This window comes from Acanthochromis polyacanthus, chromosome 9 (genome assembly GCF_021347895.1).
Source record: "Acanthochromis polyacanthus isolate Apoly-LR-REF ecotype Palm Island chromosome 9, KAUST_Apoly_ChrSc, whole genome shotgun sequence".
NCBI classification, from domain to species: Eukaryota; Metazoa; Chordata; class Actinopteri; family Pomacentridae; genus Acanthochromis; species Acanthochromis polyacanthus.
Window position 1 is genome coordinate 32159479 of NC_067121.1, and position 25104 is coordinate 32184582.

The 25104-nt window shown below is 40.3% G+C and overlaps 1 protein-coding gene across 1 annotated transcript; it reads left to right on the forward strand.

Moving 5' to 3' along the window:
* The first annotated feature begins 3334 nt into the window (after positions 1-3334).
* Positions 3335-23419, forward strand: LOC110950738 (SUN domain-containing ossification factor-like). The gene is given in 28 exon segments (XM_022193493.2): positions 3335-3615; positions 7332-7446; positions 7919-8038; positions 8325-8545; positions 8730-8837; positions 8963-9104; positions 9192-9309; positions 9475-9599; positions 9693-9760; positions 9860-9967; positions 12250-12355; positions 12787-12807; positions 13285-13340; positions 14344-14426; positions 14725-14790; positions 14894-14959; positions 15442-15532; positions 17623-17975; positions 17978-18971; positions 19087-19174; positions 21392-21496; positions 21884-21916; positions 21918-22014; positions 22017-22041; positions 22353-22444; positions 22568-22623; positions 22729-23133; positions 23135-23419. Coding segments are annotated over 28 exon segments (3978 nt in total). The 5' UTR covers positions 3335-3550; the 3' UTR covers positions 23186-23419.
* The last annotated feature ends 1685 nt before the right edge of the window (positions 23420-25104 follow it).

Genomic DNA, 25104 nt, shown 5'->3' on the forward strand with positions numbered 1-25104 from the left:
GAACAGTTTGAATATTTTTGCAGGTCTGACATTCAATAGCGGATTACAGTTACATGATCAAAAAGCTTCGAACAGGTTTTGGTGCATTATTTCATCCTGTGGCTGCTTCTTTTAGCTAAAATGGCACTAATTAGGAAAGATTGTATATATACTGGAAGTCTGCATGATCCAAAGTGTTAGACAGTAAAAGCACAGCTAGTTGCTATCACAACAAAACTAAAGAGAAAATGTTCAACTTAAGAAAGAAGATGATTGCATGGCTACAAAATGAACTAAAATTAGATTGATCTTCAGATTTATTATGATTAATTTCCTTCTTGATTTCTAAACATGTCATCTACATTGTTGAGTCAGTAATCCTGCATTTGTTGAAAACAAGTAGCTATTAATATGATGATAATAGTAATAACAATAATATCTTTATTTGTTTAGCATCTTTAAGAAGAACATTCACAAAGTGCTTTGACAGGTAGAACATAAAAAAGACAAAAATGTACAGAATGGACAAGGCGGTTAAGAGAATATAAAAGAAAGATTAAGAACAGGAAGTCAGAAAGAGGGACTACAAGCAGTGGAAATATTAAAAGGGATAAAAAAGACAGAGTGATAAAAGAGAAATTAAAGAGAACTTTACTTGAAGGTGAGTCTATAAAAATGGGTTTTAAGAAGTGATTTTAAAAGAAATTACTGTTTTGGGGAGCCTTATCTCCTCAGGCAGGTCGTTCCAAAGCTGAGGGCTCATGGCAGAGAAGTAGTTTTCATTCCTTTAATAACTACATCGGGATTGAATCTTTCTCAAAATAGAAATGAATTTATTTAAATAATGCTGTGCAAAGCTTGTTAGTGAAGTAGTGCTGTAGTTCCAAGCAAATATGCCCCTTTTGAGAACAAATATGAGAATGATAAATACTATTTAAAAGTTACATTTCAGTCTGTAGAATTATATCCTGAAATACAGAACGGCAGCTATTTACAGGTACATCTGTGCTCACTCAGTCCAAACATTGGGATTTGTGTGCTACACACCTAGGCCAGAGCTCTAATCATGTATTTGCTTGTCTTTTGTCAAAATCTGTTTCGTAAACCAGAAGACAAATATAATAAACATCTACAAATCATCAAAACCCAAAGGCTTCCAGAATAGACTAAAGCTGCCAGGGGTAAAACAACACAAAATCTGCAGCATTATTCATTTGTGAGGGTTATTTATTTTACAAATTCTGTTTATCATAATGTAGAAAAATCCTTCCATCCATTATCCATACACCACTTAAACCTCATTAGGGTCACAGGGGGCTGGAGCCTTTCCCAGCTGACTTAAGGTGAAGGCAGGGGACACCCTGGACAGGTCACCAATCTATCACAGGGCTATATATTCAAACAATCACACTCACATTCACACTTACGGACAATTTAGAAACACCAGTTAACCTCAACATATTCCTAGACTGCGGGAGGAAGCTGGAATACCTGGAGAAAACCAACACATACACAAGGAGAACATGTAAACTCCAAGCAGAAAGATCCCAGGTCGAGGCTGGGACGCAAACCAGGTGTCTTCCAGCTGCAAGACAATAGCGCTAACCATGTAGAAAAATGTCTTATCATTTAACAGTTTGCAGTTGGTATTACTTCCGTGGGAAATGGAGGCATGATATATTTAGCTCACATGTTCAAAATGACTCCTCATTAAGTAATTAATAACTGAATAAAGTGACACTAAAATAGCCAAAAATACATGTATAACATCAGCTGTCTGGTAGTAACACAATATCTAATATACAGGACTGCAGTCTCCCTCCCTGTTCACCACATGATGGCACCAGAAACCGAGACAAGCGTTGCACAGCATTACTTAAATAACTTTGCAAGTCCGCCACACTGTTATTTTGGCACACTTTTCCAGCACAAATTTAGTGTTGTCATTTCAATAGAACTTCATCAAGAAAAAAAAACAAAATGGTTTGTGATTTCCACACAGTAATATTGCAGAAAATGCCAAATTATGCCTTATTATGATCCCAGAATTTAGAACAGGACACAACAAGCAAAAATAAATAAATAGTCTTTTTTCTACTCTGAGCATTAATGTAGACTCTGTATAAGGAATTGATCCAAATATGAAAATTAAAATTGTACAATTTTATGTCAAAAACTGCAACAAATGTTGTGCTGCAATAATAAAAATGTATCAAAATAATATGTTCTTTGTTGAAGGCCTTTTGCTTACATGTTTTATCTGTGTTAAATGTCCTAGAGTGTCCTCTGTTATTACTACAAACAGGCTCTGAGGTTACAGCTGCTCTAATGTGACCATGCAGCTCCACTCATGAAGGAGATTTCCTCTCTTATTTAGCCCTTTAGTGACACACTAACTCATCGGCTCTCGTCCTCATCAAGGTGAGTTTCAAATGATCTCCTTAACTCCTGGTAGATGCTGCAGAGCTGAGCAGAGAGCTCCCTCTAGTGACCGAAACATGGACATGCTCTTAGGTAAAAGGTGCAGTCAGATGTACTGCAGGATTTCTGATGCGGAAAGTACAAGGTGAACCCAGAGAGCCGAAAACTAGACGGGACAGTTTATTGCAGCACCGTGTTACAATAGATGTTGATCTGTATTTGCGACAAAAGGAAGCAACAAATGAAATCATGTTGCAATCTTGTGTAATGCGACCGCAAATTGCACAATTTGTACAAAGAAGACGTACATATTTAGTTGTTTTTTTCACTTTTTGATTACCTGGGGCTGTCTTACAGACCTTTAATATCTGCATCTATACTGAAACTACATTGATGATGAACAAAATTATCTTGCAGTCGTTCGTCACATGATTGCACCCAGAAAACATTTTACTAATTAAGTTCCTCTTTAAGCATAGACGTAAGTCTCGCGACATTTCAATGCAAATAGTTTTTAAAAATCGGATTTTGCTGTCAAACTGTTATTTGTGTAGGTTATTTATTAAAATATGTTAGTTAAATACAAAATGTATGCACAAATTGTATACACATTTGTTTTGCTATAACTGCATTCTTTCACATTAGCGTTTTTCATCAGCTGTTCAGTCAAACACTACATCCCCGTTTTCCGGTGACTCTTATCAATACAGAGTTTTTGGTCACGTCAGTCATATGTATAACATTACAAGACTATTGCCGTGGTTGTGTGATGTAATTACTATAACTGATAACACCTGAAGACCTCTCCCAACCGGATTTACTGCCTAAATCGAAGAAGCTCCGCCCTGTCGGGAGACCAGAGGAAGCGAAACAAGCGCTCCCTCACACTGCTCGTTCGGTTTGAACTGCGCAACAGCGTCGCCGCCTTTTGATTGGCCGGTTGAAAGCTGACCCGCACTGACAGTCAACAGCAGACTGTGTGTGGGTGACGGCGGCTAGCATCACACTTCACCGTGAAAGTGCTAACGTCAGCCGAACAAACAGGAAACGGCCGGTGAATTTGCGTTACACACAGTTGAAGAGACCCCTAACTAACAGGATAAAACGTTTCTACGAGTCCGACGAGGATGCCTGTCCCGGCAGGAGACGGATGAAGATGACACCGCTGTTGTGGCGAATTGTGTCAGTGTGGCTATGTGTAGCTGTAGTCTGTCGGTGAGTTGGTGAAATTTCCTCCATTTAAAAACACTGCTGTTACTTCTTTTGTTGATAAAATAGTGAATGAACTAACTACCACTGTGTCTGACTAGTGTTTGAGAAGATTTAACTCCATTGCACTGCTTTAGCTAGCTAGCTGACGTTGACATAACGTTGTGATGTGGCACCTGGCTGACTTCTGACTTGTTGTCAGGAGTTAGCTTGACTAGCTGACCACTAACCACTAACCTAGCTAGGTTCAAATTGGCTGTAACAGAGTTAGCTAACAAACAAGTAGTCCTTTTAATTAAGTTTGTGATATTTAACTGTGTAGTGATGTAGCATAATTTGATACGTTTTATCAGCCGCTTTAAGTTAGATATGTCTGCATAAATCTCCTGTAAACACTCACTTTCGAACATACACGTGACCTTTACAGAAAATACCTGACCAAAACAACAAGAAGACTCCCGGTTGTAGGAGTTAATCTGCTGACTCTACTGTACATTGCATCCGTGACTGCTGATTTGATGACCCAAACGCAGACCTGACGTTACCCGACACTACACAGATTTGCTTCATGAGTTCTTGACAGGATTATGGGCCTTTCACGTCAGTCATGTAGGTCCTCTTGAAATCCTGAGACTCTTCGGGCTGTGTAAATCTGACAGAACACCGTAAAGCCAGCAGAGAGGGGGAGAGATTATGTATGATGATTATGTCTGATGATTATGGGCTGTAGCCCCGATGTTAGAGGATAGTAAGAACTCACAACACGCACAGACTGCAATACTTCAGTTAAGGAGGTGATCTGATGTAATATTTTAGTAAGATCTGTGGTGGTGATGTTGGCATGGCCTACTTTCTTCAGCACAGCTTTGGACTATAATTTTGTCACATTGTTGCTTTGTAATATTCACAACTATATACATTTGTTTCCAAGTGGATATATGGTCATACTGCTTCTGTGATCTCTTTAATATTTGAAATCTTTGCCTGAGTGGCTCATTAGCTGGACTGTTTTTATTTGTATGATTTTAACAAAAATGTCATGCAGTAGCTTGGTTGCTTTTAATTTTCTGAGCTACCCAAAAGGAGACAATCTTATTCTATCTGTTTGAGCACATTTAACAGTGATACATTTCAGAAAAACAGTTGAAAAAATAATATATTGTGATTTTTTTAATAGTGGAATATAGAAAGAAGAAGGCTTGGGTTCATGGGTAGCTCATGATACAATACTGAGACAGTGTTTAGTCCACAGTAAAAATGATACATCAAAAAGGATTCCACAACTCCAACGTGTCTCAAGAGACTGTATGTCACAATACCTGTAAACTGTTGTGAATGAAGTTGTAGTCACCTTACAGCATGTCACATAATCTTATCACAGTCAGAGGCCTCATCCAAGGACTGTGTGATGAGAGCAGACTCATGGACATGATCTTTGCACTCGTGGGAGACTTGTTTTGTCCATGTCATTTGTTGCAATAGTGGGCAACCCACTTACATATCCAGCCTGGTCTTTAAAGGCTTTGTTTTTATAGTATTGCATCAGGACTGCTATGAATTAAACACTTGTCCCTGTTCTTGTGAATTCCAATTTAACTTGCATTTTATTTGATCAGTTACATTCTTGAGAAAATAATCTCATGGAGCATAATATGTGGTACAAACATACGCACCACTGCGGAGATCTAGCATGTCCAGCCTCTAAATGGGATGTCGACTGCTTTAATTCTCTGCCTGTAACCAGTTTGTTAATTATTTAGAAAGCACTCAACACCACTCTCACACCAATGGGAGTTACATTATCCCTGTTGACTTTTAATTAGAAAACAAATGTTCTGTTGTTCGCTAAAGTGGTTGTAACTAGTCTAACCTTAGGGCAGGTCAACACAGCTGTCGCACCACCCAGGCTACTGGCCAAGTAAAATATCTGACCTGACATCCAGGTAATGGCTTGGATTGTTGACAAGTCACTGTTGGATTGTGGCCTTTGAGAACAGGAATGTGACAGTGTCACAATTATCTAAAGCCCTATTACAGCTAATTATCGTTGTTTTGCTGCAAAGACTCAAAACACTTTGAATTTAACCATTTTTTCTGGCAGTGTCACCTAACAGAGCACAAGTTACATATTTTATTGAAGTGAAAGAAGGAAGCCCAGCTTCAGCAACAAACTTACATAAAAAAATTCTTCACTCAAATGTTAACATAGTATTTCTTTATTTCATGTACTCCAAAAAAAAAAAGGAAAACGATGAACAACCAGCCTTTTGGTATTCCATTCATTCAGCCTTCCTGACTTAGTTGTGCCTTTCTCCCCAGCAGATTTCTCAAAAGTTTATTTCATTTGATCTTTTGTCTTGTCTTCCACAGTTCACCTTAACTGACTCCTCTCAATGACATTTTAGACGGTGGAAATTATAAGCTGGGAGTGCTTTTTATAGCCCTCACCTGCTTTGTAGGCATCAGTTGGCTTCACTTTGTAAACCTCAGTCGGTTGCTGAGAAGAGCCCAGTTGTTGAGTGTTGCCATGTTTCAAGAGTCAGAGAATTTATCAGCCATGGAATGTCATCAGCTGACAATCCTGATGGTAATTTTTGGCCTGCCTGACAAGTGCTGATGAGTCAGTTCAAGGTGGAGTCTGCCCCTTGCCAGTCCCTTTTCCCTGTACCGTACATTTACACATCCGCCAACATGCACAGGACACTTTGGAATCATTTTGAGTTGATTGGTTTGAGCCACTTTGTGTATTTCCTATTTACAGAGCCATGGCCTTGTACAAACATCGCGCCCACACATAGACCTGAAAGCTCGCACTCTGTGAGGAGATATTTACTGAAACTGACAACTGGATTGGATTAGTCGATCACTTTAACTTCAAGACTTCAAGATGAGTTAATGAAGCTCCCAGACTTTACAAGTAGAAAGGTGTCCAGACCTTTACCACAATTACAGCTTTTTGACCATTTTTTAAAATTATTTCACATACAAAAAGTATAATTAACATTGTTAATGTTAGTCATTAGAGGCTCTAATTTCTGTTTACTGCAACTGTTGTACTTTATTTTCAGTCTTTCGCTTACTTATATAATTTTCACTCTGAGCAGTCAACTTTTCTGTATACTTGTATTTATGCACAAAAGATGAACTCTAAAGATAGAGGAAAAAAAAAGGAAACAGCATAGGCAAAACTCACTGAAGGAAAAGAGGTGAATCATTTGTCATTTTCACCTTCTGAAGTACTGTATTTTCTTTTTACTAAATAGGTGGTGGGTTCAGATTCAGACAGGTGCCCGACACAAATAGGTTCATAAAAGGATAGAAGCAACGTTTAGCAGATATTTTGTGCTTATTATTTAAGGTCCTACAGTCAGCTGTTGAGCAATACACGGCTTGTTTGAGGTGTGTCTTCTGACTTTGACAGCATTCCCTGACTCTGCACACAGATAAGATTAACGGCTACATTGGGGTACAGGCCACCTGGACTTCCTCAGTACGTCATACTGAGACACTGGGCTGCGGCTTTCTTTGGCTCTATATGCCACTGCTTTCAAATAGAGTGATAGTTTGTTTGATTCAAGAATTTATGCATTTCACATATTCTTTTAATCTTAGGGCTTTTTCAAGATTCCAATACAGTTTCTGTGACACAGTTATCCTTCATTTTTTTGACAAATTGGCTCAGTGGTTTTATGGCTCTGACTGTGTTTTACTTTCTCTCACAGGTACCCGAGTTGTTATGTTGGTTGCACAGAGTTGCAACAAGAGGCCCAGAAGATTGTATCGTCGCAGGAGACCAGTTCAGAGGACGAGCCAGGGGAAAAGGCTTATCATGACAAGGTAGCTTTACATGATACTATACTACAACCCACCCCATGACTCAGAGGTGTGACTGCTTAGTGTAGGAGATGTTTTATATGGCAGGGCTCCTGACTAACTTTTTCACTGGTAAGACTCGTGCGACCAACTTCCTCATTTGGCTGCACCTCCCACCTTGTTTCAGGCAAAACACAGCACCAGCTGAACATTTTCTTATCGATAGACCCCACAATTTCCCAATGTTTCCTAAACGCTTCACATCGAAGGCTGCTGTAGCTGCTGCTTGGAGGCTGCTCTCTTCCACTGTGGTTAACATCGTGACCACTTGAAATTTAAACTCGCACACTTTAAAAAAAAAAGGTCACAAATGCAATATGTCTATTTTTGTGCTTGTTTATTTTGTGAATGTTCTGAGACTTAACGGATTGTCTTTTGGATTCAGTGATATTTGTTTATGCATGCATTAATGTGTGAGTGATGGTTTTTTTTCTAGGTTGATGAAAGCTGGGTCTCACCTGCACAGTCTGTCTCAGAAAATGAGCAGCTGATAGAGGATCATCACCAGAAAGAAGAACAGATGGCAGGAGAGGTGGACCAAAAACAATATGTGGAGGTACAGTATCGATATAGCATTTATGTAAATTAAAACAAGGATTCAGTACTGTAATTTCAAATACATACCTGTGCTATGATTTCTAAAGGCTTTACCTTTGGTTTCCACAACAGTTTCAGCCCAGGATAAGCATTCATGTGCGTCCTACCGTGCACTTCTTTTTATCGATTGTTCCTGGAACATTTTGATCTTTAAGTGTTTTGTTGATCGGTCCAGCCCTAGCTAATGGGCCAAGCATTTTTCATGTTCGTCCAGGAGCTCAAATATCTCTCTGTTTGTCCATCAGGCCTTTGAAGCAGAGGAGCCTGCTGTAGAGGTAGAGCTGGAGGCAGAAAAAGGAATTTCACAATCTGAGCAAATCACAGAAGATCAACATCCTGAAACTTTGGTCACTCAAGATCAGGACTCTGCCTCCGTGCTGCCTTCCTCAGACTCTGTCTCTGGCCTCTCTGTTGATGATAAAGAGGACCCCAGCACCCCTAGACCTCAAGACAACACCCCAAATGAGTAAGCTACTATTCCCTCGAATGTCACTGAAGATATTCTTTGTTTGTTTTACAACTGTTCATTCAGTTATATGTAAAAATGACAACAGAAAATGTGATGTATATGGCTTTGGTTTAGTATACTGTTCCTGTTTCCTGTTGTTCTGGATGTGTCGTATGCAAAATGTGTTGTTTTATCATTTCAGTGTTTCAAGAGATGCATCTGATGTAGCTGCTTCTGAGGTCCTTGATTCTGACCTGACTCCAGCTGACTGTGAAGAAGAAGAAGAGGACAATCCATATGACAATGAAAGGTAGGCACAGTTAATCATATATCCTCCAAAATATAAAAATAACTCTGTTAGTTGTGGTGTTCATTTTAAAAGTCAAATAGGACTCTTCCGTGATGCAATCATACCTTTTTTTTTTGTTACTACAGCAGCCCTCCAATAGTTCTGGAGAACACTTCCAATGCTCACACTACAGGCACTAAAACCAACACTGATCCTCCTATAAGTTCTCCGGCTGATCACAGCACTCAGCATCTGGATACCAACATATCACACATGCTGAAAGAGAAGGTAAGTAGCGCTGATATGATGTGGACTATTTTCCTGTCTCTACCAGAGGACGTGTCCCAGCTCTCGTTTTCTCATTATCTCTGGCAGGACTTGAGCTCCCCTGTCAGCACAGACACAGATTCCAGTGTGAGCGGCAAGGACCCGGAGGACATCCCCACTTTTGATGAGTGGAAGCGGAAAATGATGGAGGTGGAAAAAGAGAAAAGTACGTTCACCCATTTATTCTACTAATGAAGTTGTGCTGAAATATTCTGTGCATCTGTATCACATTGTAGTGATTCCTATTTCACATGAATCTACAGAATTGTAAAGAACGGGTTTAACTCCTTACATCTTCTGTGATTTTTTTTTTTTCGTTATTTATCTGTAGCTCAGTCTACTCACACCTCAAACAATGGGGCTCCTCAAACTGTGAAGAAGGTCCAGAAGAACTTCAATAACTATGCCTCAGTGGAGTGTGGAGCCAAGATACTTGGCGCTAACCCAGAGTCTAAGGTTAGTGATGCCAGGCTTTCATACAGAATATTCAGCCTGTCCTGATGGATGATGACAAATGCAAACCGATACTGATTTATTTGTTTCTTACAGAGCACTTCAGCCATATTGGAGGAGAACATGGACTTGTACATGTTAAATCCCTGTAGTAACAAAATCTGGTATGCAAGATATGTGTATCCCCCTAAATGAGACCACTTATTTTCATCTCTGACTGTAGTCCTTTTTCTTTGTCTAAATTCTCTTTCTTTGTTGCTTAGGTTCATTATTGAGCTCTGTGAGCCCATCCAGGTGAAGCAGCTGGACATCGCTAACTTTGAGCTCTTCTCTTCTACTCCGAAAGATTTTCTTGTGTCCATTAGTGATAGGTATGTACTGTATCTACTGAGTTTTGATACAGTAAGGTCGTACACTGTATCTGCTATATCTTCGATGAAGCAATAAACACCCTAGTAAGGATGTTTTATTTATAAATGCTAAACCAGAGGCAAATGAATGAGCTTCACTTTCTTGAAGATGTTTCTCATTTGATTCTCAAAGGGCTTCTTCACTTCTCATTGCTGGCTTTTAAGATATTGTGGGCTTAATTAGAACCCTGTGAGTTGTCGGGTCGTGGGAAGTGAAGTGTGTTAAACCGTTTGTGGAGGGATCTCAGGACTGCATTGTAAGTGGCTGATACACACGTGGACAAAATTGTTGGTACCCCTCAGTTAAAGAAGGAAAAACCCACAATTCTCACTGAAATCACTTGAAACTCACAAAAGTAACAATAAATAAAAATTTATTGAAAATTAAATAATCAAAAACAGCCATTACTTTTGAATTGTTGATTAACATAATTATTTAAAAAAACAAACTAATGAAACAGGCCTGGACAAAAATGATGGTACCTCTATAAAAGATTGAAAACTATTTGACCAGAGTGACATGATTAACTCAGGTGTGTCATTTAATTGACATCACAGGTGTTTCCAAACTCATAATCAGTCAGTCTGCCTATTTAAAGGGAGACAAGTAGTCACCCTGCTGTTTGGTGAAAAGGTGTGTACCACACTGAACATGGACAACAGAAAGCGAAGGAGAGAATTGTCCCAGGACATCCGAAAAAAAATGATAGACAAACATCTTAAAGGTAAAGGCTATAAGACCATCTCTAAACAGCTTGAAGTTCCTGTGACAACAGTGGCTCATATTATTCAGAAGTTCAAGACCCACGGGACAGTAGCCAACCTCCCTGGACGTGGCCGCAAGAGGAAAATTGATGACAAATTGAAGAGACGGATCGTTGGAATTGTATCCAAAGAGCCCAGAGCAACCTCCAAAGAAATTAAAGGTGAACTCCAAGGCCAAGGTACATCAGTGTCAGATCGCACCATTCGTCGTTGTTTGAGCCAAAGTGAACTTCATGGGAGACGACCAAGGAGGACACCACTGCTGAAAAAAACTCATAAAAAAGCCAGACTGGAATTTGCAAAAATGCATGTTGACAAGCCACAAAGCTTCTGGGAGAATGTCCTTTGGACAGATGAGACCAAACTGGAGCTTTTTGGTAAGGCACATCAACTCTATGTTCATAGACTCAAAAAGCAAGCATACGAAGAAAAGAACACTGTCCCTACGGTGAAACATGGAGGAGGCTCAGTAATGTTTTGGGGCTGCTTTGCTGCATCTGGCACAGGGTGTCTTGAAAGTGTGCAAGGTAAGATGAAATCTGAAGACTATCAAGGCATTCTGGAGAGAAATGTGCTGCCTAGTGTCAGAAAGCTTGGTCTCAGTCGCAGGTCATGGGTCTTCCAACAGGACAACGATCCAAAACACACAGCCAAAAACACCCAAGAATGGCTGAGAGAAAAGCGTTGGACTATTCTAAAGTGGCCTTCTATGAGCCCAGATCTGAATCCCATTGAACATATGTGGAAGGAGCTGAAACATGCCATTTGGAGAAGACACCCATCAAACCTGAGACAACTGGAGCTGTTTGCTCATGAGGAGTGGGCCAAAATACCTGTTGACAGCTGCAGAACGCTCATTGACAAATACAGAAATCGTTTAATTGCAGTGATTGCCTCAAAAGGTTGTGCAACAAAATATTAAGTTATGGGTACCATCATTTTTGTCCAGCCCTATTTCATTAGTTTGTTTTTTTAAATAATTATGTTAATCAACAATTCAAAAGTGATGGCTGATTTTGATTATTTAATTTTCAATAAATTTTTATTTATTGTTACTTTTGTGAGTTTCAAGTGATTTCAGTGAGAATTGTGGGTTTTTCCTTCTTTAACTGAGGGGTACCAACAATTTTGTCCACGTGTGTAGGTGGTCTTGTGGACTGCTTCCTCTGTTTGATGTGACTCGTTCCAGTGTAACATAGATTGGTTATTTTACTGTTCTTTCAAACCATCATTCAGTGAGTGTCCTTTGTCCTTCAGATGGAGGTAGACTTCTGGAGTGTTGACCTCTCCTGTGTTGATCCATAAACTTGTGCTGTTGCTGCTTTTGTTGTAGCGCTTAGATATACCGTGACCTGGATGACTAAAAGTCTTCAGACACAAGGGATTTTAATTTGATCTTTCTTTAATTTAATGATCACGCCTTTGTTATTTCCTTGTCATAACTTAACTAAACTGTTTATATAAATGTGCTCCTGCAGATACCCAACCAATAAGTGGCTAAAGCTGGGGACGTTTCATGCCAGAGATGAACGCACAATTCAGAGCTTCCCATTGGATGAACACCTTTATGCTAAATATGTAAAGGTGAGCACAATTTTATTTATTTTTTATTAGTGACGCTACCACTACATCTGTCTTTATTCTTTGCTAAATTAGTGCTGTAATCTTTCAGTGCTGGTAAATGTTTGACCTTTAACATCTACCCAACATGCGCAGTGTTTTTCTGGAGATGTTGTGTGTGAATCTCTTTGAGTGGAAGTTTTGGCTCATTTGCTTTTATCCTGTTGCTTATCATAGCAGTCAGTGAGGTCATTCTGGTCTGCAGAGTGGCTATAATAAGACTGTACTGTAGGAGGTCTTGCTCTTTTCTTTAGCGTTGCTCATGTTGTACATTCTTCTGAATAAAACTGTCAGCCAAATTCCGATAAAAGCAACATGCTCTCTTTAGTCCTGTTTTGAATGCATGTTTACATCTCCTTAATTTTTTCTCTTTTTTTCTGTTTCTCTTGCTTCAGATGTTCACCAAGTACATAAAGGTTAGCCTGCTCTTCTTGTAGTGCTCTGTGTTTGGGTGAACTGAACATGGAGGAGAATGTGTTTTGTGTCTTTCAGTGTGGTGTGATCAACATGTAACAGATCTAGCTTGCTATGCTGCCTGCAAACCATTACAACTTCAAGACATGCTGTCTGAGAAGGCTTTTATCACACGCTATAAATATTTTATAACCCATTTAAGTTGTCATTCAAATCATCAAACATTCTGCCAGATTATTTAACTCATCATGTACTGAGATGTTTCTGATGTTTCTCTGTTGCAGTAACTCGCTGCCAGTCAGTCCATCAGTGTTTCACTCCTGTGTTCTGATTTTACAACCAAACACAATCGACGCTTTGCTGTTTGTCAATAACTGCTGCGGAAAGTGTTGATTTGTGTGGGTTTTAATATGGCAACACATTTTATGAAATAATCTAAATTTCTTGTGGGTTTTTGTTTGTTTTGTTTGTTTTTCCAGGTAGAGCTGGTCTCTCACTTTGGTTCTGAACATTTTTGCCCCCTTAGTCTTCTAAGGTACGTAACAAATAGGGCAATAAAACACGCTTTTAACACGTAGCACAGATTTGATTCATTACCAGCTTTTAATTTTGAAAGCTGGTAAATAAGGTGAGAGAAATGTTTCCATGGAATAAAAAATAAGAAACTAGTAGCATGCATGTGTGACTGTTTTGTATTCTACTGTTTGTACATGATGTGCATTTGTCAGTCTGTAAATAACTCATTTAAATCTAATGGAGCAAGTTTGCTCGATCTCTTCCACATGATAGCTTTCTGCATACTGCCATACCTCTAGTTATATTTAGCATGAGGTTATAGTTACTGAGCGCAACCTTATGTAGTAGTTTAGACTCTTATCCCCTGGCTAGTTGCTAGGCGGGGGATGCCAGTGGCTGCTGACATCAGATGTATATCGAGTGTGTTGCTGAGTCTGGCAGGTGATTTGCTTCCTATAGATTAGGAGGAGGAGCGTTGAGGATTGTTTGAAGAAGCAAATTTATCTGAATAACTGGAACAAAACTTGAAAAGTTATTCATGAAAATGCTTCCTGTAGGAGGCTGTGGTGTTCAAGAACGACTTGGCTTATAAGCTTCTGCAGAATATTAAAGCAAGACAAGCTTTGACGTCTGGAGTTTGTAGAACATGTCCATGTACAGGTGTGATTGTGTTACTGGGTTGTTTTTCTTCTTCAGCTGCTCGTGTCGTCGCTCTCTGTTTGCTCTTTCTTCTCGTTGTATATACCACTTCTGTAAAATGCAAAATATAAATCTGACGTATGGTTACACATAAAGGGGGAACTGGAAATGTTTACTATAACAGTTACATAGAAATTAAACCTAGACAGCAGCGGTTACTTCTGGGACAGTTTCAGGTATCGCCTCATGAGAAATTGAACACTGGTTTGATGCCTGTGTTTTCACTTATGCTGTCATATTGAGGAGCAGCAGCTATAATCTCTCTCTCCTGTATGATCTGTGTGTGGCTGTGGTTATAAATTGATTTCACGGGTTTTGCTCAGGGTGTTTGGAACAAGCATGGTGGAGGAGTACGAGGAGATAGCTGATCCCCCAGAAAGACCGGATGATCAGGATGATGACTTGGGTATGAACATTTTCAGTTTCTGAAATCCAGTTTGTGGAGTCAATCTCTTCTTTTCCTATTTAAAGTCAACCTAATGTAAGTTTAACCTGTTCAGTAGAGTTTGTATCAGTTATATTTATGATATAGCAAACTCGCGTTGAAATTCTTAAATTTGTTTGTGTGTTGCAGCATTTTCATTTCAATGTACCAAAACTAATGTGATGTTAAAACCACATGTTCAAAGGTTTTGTTGAAGGATGGATGTCATTTATTACATCTAAATGAAAGCTTTGAGTGTGATAATTATAACTCCTTACAGATTATCCCTCTGGATATGCATCTGGTGAAGTCAAGTTAACTAATAATATAATTGGAACAGCTAAAGGTAAGCCTGAAATTTTATCTCTACTGCATTAAGATGAGTACATTGAGCTCAGACTTGGATTATTGTAATAACTTGTCACTCTGGTGTTTCATTTTCTCTTCAGATGCTCTCATGAACATGGTGAATAATATTGCTAGCAATGTTCTTGGGGGAAGTGCAGAGTTGCAAGGTACAGACAACACATCTTCACAGCCATACAAACTTAGTACTGTATTTTACTTTGCCCATAATAAAAGCTTTTGCCTTGGGGCGCCTGGATCAGGTGGTAGAGCGGGTCGTCCAATGATCAAAGGGTTGGCGGTTCGATTCCCACTCTGACCTAGTCATGTGCTGTTGTGTCCTTGGGCAAGACACTTTACCTGCCTTGCCTCCAGTGCTGCTCGCACACTGGTGTATGAATGTTGGTGGTGGTTGGAAGGGCCGTAGATGCGGATTGGCAGCCACGATTCATTGTACGTGCTTTGAGTATGCATGAATAGAAAAGCGCTATATAAATCTAATCCATTATTATTATTGCCTTTTCAATCATGTACAGCATCCACTAATGTGACATTTGTTACCTTATGTTGATAAAATGGGGATGCTTGTTTGACTAACTGTAATTCTTTGTGCAGCTAGTCCTCATTAATATTTCTTATCTGTGTTTTAAAGGCAATCTTTCATCCCAAGAAGTGAATGTGACTGAGCCATCACAACAGCTTGAGACCTCCACTGAAACTGCCACTACAGACCTTACTTCAGTGTGAGTACCTGCCAGTCTTCTAACACTGATTTAGTGTTGCGCCACTACTGTACATCTACATTGCCCATCATGCAATTTACCAACGGGTGAGACATTTTGGTTTTCCTCATGTTGGTAACTAGGGATGTGCGGACTAGTCGTTTAATCGGTTAATTGTCGACTCATTTATTAAACGGTTAGTATTTTACTAGTCGGTTAAACGCTAGTGTGCCCCCCCCCCCAGGTCCCGACCGTGCGCCACCATGCAGCTCTACGCTCGGCCGTGCGCCGCACACTCGTCCCGTCTGGGCTACCTGGTTGATCCTGCCAGTAGCATATGCTTGTCTCTTTTTTCAACCCCCGCTATCCCCCTCATCATTAGCGGTGTTTTGACCACTCCAGCTACACCCACCACGTCCCTTCCTGCCACCCCGAAGCAAAGCATCGGCTCCACTATGTGCTGCTTGGACTGTCATGGCGCACCGACCCGCTGCCGTTACGCACAGACGCAGCGGCACTTTCTGTCTCAGTGGACGACTGAACATCTTCATCAGAGGGTGAATATTCCTCTTCAGAATATGAGTAAGCCATTACTTGACAAAGTACTTTGTCAGCGTTGACCAGACCTCTCGGTACGGTGAGTTTTCTCACTCTAAAATGTGCCGTCTTGCGCTCTGATACGCTCCGACGGCGAGTCTCATCTCCTCGGTTTTCAAACTCTGTAAACTCCAAAACTTTGCATGAAAACACGCCCACAACTGATGCTCAGATTGAAGTTCCAGATGTCCGCCATCTCCTGGTGTACAGTACATGAGGCACACGAGGCAGTATATTTGAAGCTATGGCTTGTTATGTTCAGCAATGTTACTTGTGGCAATATTGCGACTTTGGCGCTTAAAGGGTTAAATTGCAAGTTCAATACTAATTTCCGAACCGACTAGTCGTTAATTTTATTGGCGACTAGTCGGTTCGGAAATTAGTCGAAATTCCCATCCCTATTGGTAACAGCTAACAGGGCATAGAATTGCAAATTAAGGTGGTTGAGGGTTATACCTGTAAAAACATTGATCTTAATTATTGCATATTTTAATGAGAACATGATGGGAATTATTGTTAAAGAGACTTGAGTTTCTTGTGCATTTTAGTCTTTAAATGGCTCTTATTTAAACCCTGCCTTTTCTGGCCTGGGTTTTGAAAAAGAAAAAAGAAAAAACTCACAAGAACTCATTTATTTTTTATTTCTAAACTGTAAGGTTTATTGGGAAATGCTGTAATGAAGGTTAATGTATTGTTTTACTAGAGATGTGGATGTCAGTCTTTATAGAAAATTAACAAGACAATTTGAAATAACTTTAAAATTGCAAAACAAATCCGATCATCTGCTACTGTTTTCATTTTAAAAGTTGCTTATCCAGGGGATGTTGAAGTGATGATGTTTTGCACGATTCCTCCCACAGTCCAAAAACATGCTCAGGTTAGTTAGTGACTCTAAATTGTCTGTAGATGTGAATGTGAGCGTATTTGGTTGTCTGTCTCTATGAGTAGCCCCCAAGACCTATAAATTGATTATAATGTCTAAAATTGGTAGTTTCCCTTTAATGTGACTGATAATTTGAAGTATTTTCTGAGTTCAACTGAATATTTCAGTTAAAACTTTATTCTTACTGTGGAAGGAAAAAGCAAAAGTGATAAATATAGCCTTAGGTTGTGACATGCTGTATGACCTCTCTGAAGTCCACATGAAAACTTATGAAAATGTGCTTGCAATGTGTCTCAGTATAAGTATATTTAGATGTTATTTCATTTTTCCTCCAAAATCTTACATGGATGCATGCAAAAGTAATATTTCAAGATACCTACAAACCAATGCTCGTACATCATGGTTCCTCAAATCTGAAACCATGTATTTATTTTCTTTTATCTGGAAACTAGTATTTCCATTGTGTCCATATTTCCATAGTGTAGCCATTTCCCATTTGTGAAATAACAGGAGGGCGTTTTACGTGCTTTAGATATTTTGTAGTTGAGCTTCAGGTGTTTTCTGTCCTTGGTGGCTGTTGCATGATAATCCTCCTTAACTGTATCTAATACTATATTGTCCTTCTCTGTAGTTCAGAAACTGAAGAAGTACAGATTCCACCTGACCCTGAGATCCCTGAAACGAGAGACCCTTCTTCAGAAACCTCTTTGCCAGAAACTCCTATCGATAGCAGCAAGCAAGAGCTCCCCCTAGTGGAGGAACAAAGAGTCATTCCTTTACAGAAAGATGAGGAAGAACACATAAGCTCTACGATCATTCTTCTGGACAAAGAGGACGAGTTGGATGAAGACAAAGAGAAACGGGATCATCATGAACAACAACAACAAAGCCAAAACTACTGCTTTCTACTTCCTTCCCTTTCCTCGTGCTCTTGTGCAGCCTCCCTCCAGGAGTATTTCCAGCAGCAATGTTCAGCCTCACTATCCAAAAGAGGAAATGCCAAAAAATGGATAGAAAGCAAGCGATTACACCCATCCAGACGCCAACTTGGCAGCTAACTCTGTCCCCCACTGCCTGCCCTGAACCTCAGCAGCACCACACTGAGGTACATCAGCCCCATGAAAAAGAACAAGCTTCTGAGCAGGAGCCAGAGAGTGAAGCCATCGCGTCAGAAGCACCGCAGCCTCCAGGGAACACAGTAGAATCTGAATCTGAGCCTCCTCCGCTGGAGCCCAGTCAAACCTCGAACCTCCCCAAACCGAGTGCCACTGATTCATCCTTTGCCAAAGCTACCCCTATTGTGGAAACACCACAGCTGTCTTCTGAGGAGCCAGTAAAGGAGCCAACACCACAGAAGAGCCAGGATGTGCTGGCTGAGGAGAAGCATATTGAGCCTTCAGCTTCTCTCAGTGACTCTATCTCTATAAAACCCACCGTTAGTGCTAAAGTGGACGAAGCGTCAGCAGCACCAACAGAGGAGAAGTCTAATGTTGATATTACTCAAGAAGAAATAAATACAGTCATCCAAACCCAAGTTAAGACAGATCTGTCTCCAGTTCTTCTCCCCACCATCCCACCTTATTTAGAACACCAACCTGACCCACCAGTTGTACCTGAAAGCAGCACTGCTTCCACTGAAGTATCCCACCCTTCTGTAGACACTGTCGCAGAACCTGAGCCCTCTGCTGGTCCTCCAGCCATCACAGATGCTAAAATGGAGGATCTCGCAGAAGACATCTCTGCATCTTCAGGTGGCATCAATCAGCCACCTCGTCCGTCTTCTCCGACTCCTCCTTCTCCTACCTCACCGTCCCTCTCAGACATCTATGCAGAGCCGCTGAACGGCACAGAGCAGAATGGGAACCCAGTGCATGGAACCAACCAGAAAGAGTCTGTGTTCATGAGACTCAACAACCGCATCAAAGCCCTGGAGATGAACATGTCGCTCAGTGGGCGCTACCTGGAGCAGCTTAGCCAGAGGTGAGGCACAGTGGCACACAACAGCTGTGTGCAAAAAAGGAAAGAAGTAAATGTAAAGATTATTGTGTGTTTATGAACTTATGATCGTAACATGTGCACGATCCTTTACGTCAAGATATCGAAAGCAAATGGAGGAGATGCAGAAGGCTTTCAACAAAACCATCATCAAACTCCAGAACACGTCTCGAATTGCAGAGGAGCAGGTGAGCAATGAGCAGATAGCTGCTATGTAGGATATGCTTTTTACCTGACTTTGAGATTCCAAAATACAGAGGCAGCCATAATAATGTATGCACACACCAGATTTATTCAGACATCACGAGATTAATGCAAGGTAGCTTTGGCCTCTACAATTTACAAGAGGTGCTCAGAATGGTGGCCATTTGCTTCCAGACATTTATGTGTACGGCAAAATACTGCAAACTCTAACTACATTCACAAGGGTAATACCATCTGTTGGGAAAACATTGTACAGCAGTACACAGTGTTACCGTAATTTGATCAAACTGTATAGAAGTACTTATGCAAATTAAATATTTATGCAAGTTTTTCTTTTCCTGATGTCTGTATATATTATTTTGGCTGACTCTGTATTAACATATTTATTCATAATATGCTTAAAAATCTTACTATCTTGAAGAACAATAACCAAGAATTGGAGTTGTTCCTTCTTTATTTGTGATGTATGTTAAAGTTTTAGTTTTTTTATTATTTCATGCTGCAAAAATCAATATTTTTATGTCACCGATGGCTTAAAAGCCCTCGTGTAATGCGAAAGGTTTGCTGGTAGTAACATACAGGTAAAAAAAAATAAGAGAGTGAATATTGACTTAGAATCATCAGTTATGCAGAAGCACAACTCCACATGAATGCTGTTGTTTCATATCACCAACATATAAAAGTGTTTGCTTATTCATTCAGCCATATCAATAAGGGCTGCACAACTGTGGTCAAGATCACCATTTTTATCATAATTGTTAACAGCTATATCTTTGGCAACAAAACTTTAAAAAAAAATCTTTCATTTACTTTTATACTTTCTCTTTTTTGATAAAGCCCTGCTCTCACTTCTGTTTTCTACTACAGTCCTGCTAATGTGCAAATCTTTGCATCAAAATTAGATTTTAAAATATGATTCCTCCTCAACTGAATTCAGTCCATCTCGCAGAAGCAGAATTTACATGAATCCTCCCAAAATGCCTCACTTGCTCAATTTGTGCTAACTGCTTACTACAATTTACAAAATGTCCTTAATCACCTCACATGCAGGTTGTAGCTAAAGTGAGATTTGCCAAAGCTGAAACCAAGTGATTTTTTTTATTTTATAAGCAGAGTTCACATCTTATACACCCCCTGTCAAAAGTTTTAGGACACTGTCTCATTCAAATAAAGTAGAACCTGTCCTGCAACTTTTGACAGGGGTGTATTTCATCATATGGATGTGATCAGGGCAGGACTCTGATCATACATGTAAAGTTTCAGGCAGATTGGAGCATGTTCAGGGCATTTACACAGCATTTGAAATTTCATGGCGAAGGATCAAAATTCCAGAGGCCGCCACGGACACGCCCTTTGAATTTGGAAAAAGATTTTAATAACTTTTGCTCATTAAGGCCTCCTGTATGTACTGGCCGAATTTGAGGTGAATTGGAGTTTCCCCCTAGGAGGAGTTCACTCTAGAAAAAAATGAAAAATGGGCAAAATCTGACAATCAACGCAAAATAGCTCACTTCCTGTTGGGTTTGGAATGTGGCTGTCACTGACTTTTTTGTTCAGCCTGATGTGCTGCATTTGTGTACCAAATTTGGTAGATACACCCCCTGTCAAAAGTTGTAGGACAGGTTCTAGTTATTTGAATGAGAAAGTGTCCTAAAACTTTTGACGGGGGGTGTACATCTAAAGTACAGTTGATCATTTAAGTGTGGGAAGCCAAACTGTGTATATTAATATTTGATTAGTTTTGCAGCCTTATTATCAGCTTTATAAGATGGTAATTTGTCAGTGTTGTTTAAAAATTCCTGGCCAAAATAAGAACCACTTAAAAATGCGTTAAACCTCCATTCATTAGTCTTATGCCGAGTCGTGGGCGGTTGGAGCCTTTACCAGCAAAATCTACCCTGAACCTCTTGGGCAAAAGGTGGAGCACAAGCATCACAGGGATAACACAAAGAGACAGATAACCATGTGTGCTCACACTCATGACTAGCTCAGAATCACTGAACCTGAAGCAAACCTGCAGAAACCCCACTGTGAGAACACAGAAACTCACAGCGAGCGACTCGTTGGAGACCGTGCCAACCACCACACTGCACACGCTTTGCTCAGTGTTTCTTCTTGGTATTTATTGACATCCCTTTGCATTGCCGAGATGTGATTCAGAATAATGGTTACATAATTAGTTGTCCTTTTTTCTCCCATAGGACCAACGTCAGACTGAGTCCATTCAGGTGCTGCAGGGCCAGCTGGAGAATGTGACTCAGCTGGTTCTCAACCTGTCTGTCAGAGTCAGTCAGCTGCAGAATGAGGTAGATCCAACACTCAAGGCACAAAGCCTTCACCTGTAGTCAGGTTTTTTTCAGCCTGACACCATACTGAGTAATATTAGTCTTTTCTCAGAACAGAGTCATCACAATCACTTTCACCCACCAGGCTCTTACACATGAGGACAATCTTTCTTGCTTTGTACTTAAGTGAATGCATAAAGACATGCCTCATGGTGTGATTTAAAGAAATTGTGGTGCAAAGATAAAAGACCAGATGTTAATGTTAATTGACGTGCAAAAAAAATCAGATTCTGATTGTTCCCTTGTGTAAAATTTGTACAATATTTTTGAAACATTGCTTTTCTGTCCCGCTCTATGCCATAGAAGATGCTGCTGCTGCTCTGCTAATGAGCTTGATTTGTTTTCTAGGTGTCAGACAGGCAGAATTACCTGCTGCTGTCCCCTTGTGCTGTGTTTGTGTCTCGGCTTTCTGGTGTGTGCCAACCACTGCCGCATCTCCACCGTTCCTCCAGCCGTAGAGCCAGAACCACCCCTGCCAAGAGCTACACCTTCTGCTGTCCTGAAAGGTAGAAAGACGAGCCCAGAGCGGTGTTGGCGGTAGAAAAGAAGTGCCTCGGATAAATTTATGACTGAGGAAAAAATTATAGCATGAAGTAGAGATTTGAATAGCAGCTTCAGATGGGCTGTTACGGCTAATGGGCAGAGGTTACAGTGCCTTGAATGGCCTGTACACATTAAGCTGCTTTATTGGTACAATTATTCACCAAGAACATCGCAGCTGGAAACTTCAATGATCACACGTCTGTGACTGATGTGTTAATAAAGGTGCCACATGCAGTGTTTTCCTTCAACCATTACTGTGCTGTTTTCCTAATAGGCAGCTCTCTTCTGGTGATGAGACGGGCTTGAAGAGAAGTGCATCCTATCCACTCATACACTCTGAGTCATTCCAGTTAGCCACCACTGAAGGTAAGGCTGCACAGCATAAAGAACCAAGAGAACGTAATAGTATTAGTAAGTCTTGAGAATCTGTCTTCTTAAAGTAATCCGTTAATGTAAACCATTATTTTAACCTGATTTTTTGTGCAACAGGCCCAGAAATGCTGCATATAGAGGAGACACAAAGTCTCTGCTCTGTGAACAGAAAGGTGTGTAGCATTAGTTGCATTAAGATGTGTTTGAATCAGGTTAGCAAGATTAAATTGGGTCTTATGCTTCTCCTCATACTTTCTTACCTTCTCTTTCCCTCACAGAAGAGGCGTCGTAAGATGAAACCCCTGGACAAAGTGGAGACTCTGAAACCCTCTTTTCACGCTGCTCCAGAACTGTGTAACGGAGCTGTAATATGTAACGGTGTGCCTGTCACCACTAACCCCACCCCCATTACACAAAGGTTACTGCAACCTTCCTTTAGAGACTCACCATCAGAAGGAAGCTCGGAGGGATCTTCTCATTCAGACGACCCCTCTTTCTGTGGCATCTCAACCTGCTCTCGGATCTGTGACGGCCTCCCTCCACCCAAGGGCCGGGCGGAGAAACGGGCATTAAGACGCAGGCGTCCAAAGCCCAGCTGTGCAGTGGTGGATATGCTTCATGTTCCTCGGAGGGACGAGAGTGAACCTTTGCCCATTGCTACCATACACGACATCATGAAAAGGAAAAACTGAGCAAAGCTCTGGAACATTTGTGGCGCTCTCAGGTCCGGTCTGACTTAAACAGAAACGAAAACTCCACTCCTTCTCACTGCTAGACTCTTTCAAAAAGAGGATGGCTGTACATTTCTGTAGCCAGAGGCAGCTTTCAGCTTCAACATGAGACAATCCATTTATTCTTACTGTTTGTTTTTGTTCATGTTCTGTGTTCGGTTCTCGTCAGACATTTATATTTGTTATATGTCAAATCGATGAAATGTCTTCCCAGCTTTCCATTAAAGCTTTTCCCTTTTGTTGTGAAACTTTTTACGCCTGTAACTTCTTCGCTTTTCTGTCTTTTAAAACATCTATCTCAATTTTCAAACTTTATTTCATCTGATCACAAACAAAATCTCCCAAGAAATCTAGAAAGACATTAGCTGTTGTCAATTCCCTTGAAAACCAGAGCATCGGCGGTGTTAATAACATTAATGCGGGATGTAAAACGCAACTAAACAAACAAGCGAAACATTTGTGAACTCCTGAAAGTGGAAAAATAGAACCCAAATGTCATTTAAGGTTGTGTTAAATTCGATTAACTCTTTGGGTGAAATACAAACAATCTTTAATTTATGATTAAAGCCAACAGCCAAAGTTGTTAAAAAAAAAAAACAGCCAGAAGAGCTCTTCTCACAAAGGAAAAGCAAAAACGAGGCTTTGATTGTTGACCAGTTTTAGATAACATTATTTAGTGCTTGTACTTGTTGTATGTAGTTGAAAACTGAATCCAGGAGATTTAATTACATCAATTTGTGGTTGATGACACATTCCTGGGTCAACTAACGGCAACAAAGACTAAAAATTGTCATAAATTCTGCAGAATCTAACAGGTCACAGGATACGGCACAACAAATTTAGTGTGCCGCTGCCATTCACTTTGTCATGTGATTGGCTGAGGTAATTTTTGCGATTATTTTCTCAGTCTGTATTTACACATGCATAGTGATGTGGAGCCTGTTTGTATAAGACAGCAGCTTTATAAAAAATAAAAAACAAAGATGCAACAAGGTCTGCAGTTCAATGCTAAACTGAACTGCAGTAACCTCCTTATATAAATGAGCATTCCTTCCGTCCAGCAGGGGGCAGTGCAGTCTGTGTAACCCACACCTGGTTGACTTTATTTGATCTCCCTTCTCCATCAGTTTCCATGTGATGACTCATCAGTCAGGATGAAAGTAAATGAGTGGAAGGGCTAATACTGCTCTCCACCATGTGAACTCATTTGCTTTGTGCTTCTACAAAGCCGCTGAAGCTGCTGTCCTTATTATCCTGCTTGTGTTCTGCTGTTAAATGAGCTTGTTAGGCTCCGAAGTGGAAGAATATCCAACCAAATGTGCTCGCTCGCTTTTGTCGTGCACATTTGTAGTGCGTCACAGAAAAAACAGCAGTGAGAACAAATGTGTTTGAAGAAAAAAAAAAGGACCTTTTTGATGCGAGGCCCCCCAACCAAAGCATTTATCCAATCTGTCCAGCTGTGATTTTCAAGTCGCCAAAACTGGATTATTTACTTTGCAGCTCACTACGTCTCTTGCTGGCTGTGGTAGGCAGGGTCAGAGTGGTGCTGGATGTGAGAAATTAGGTTAAAACCTCTTTATTCATCTGACCTGGTTGGATAGCAGGAGCCTTTCAGAGATGAGCGTGCCTGATGCTCTTTTTTTTTCTCCTTCATTTTGTTAACAGAATTCCTGGGTTTCTCTTTGCCCTGCCTCGTCCCAAAGATTATCTGTAAATGCAGGGCTGCAATCCTCTTTTCCCAGGCACTCAGTTTTTTTTTTTTTTTTTATCCCAGCTTTGTTATGGACTGGATATTCTTAGTATGCTGTTGTATGTATGTGTGTGCTTTTTTCATTTATTCTGAAGGTGGGTTCATGGTCTGTGCATGCACGTGTACGTTTAAATCGGCCTCTGACAGGATTCCAATTCATCCTGTTACGACCG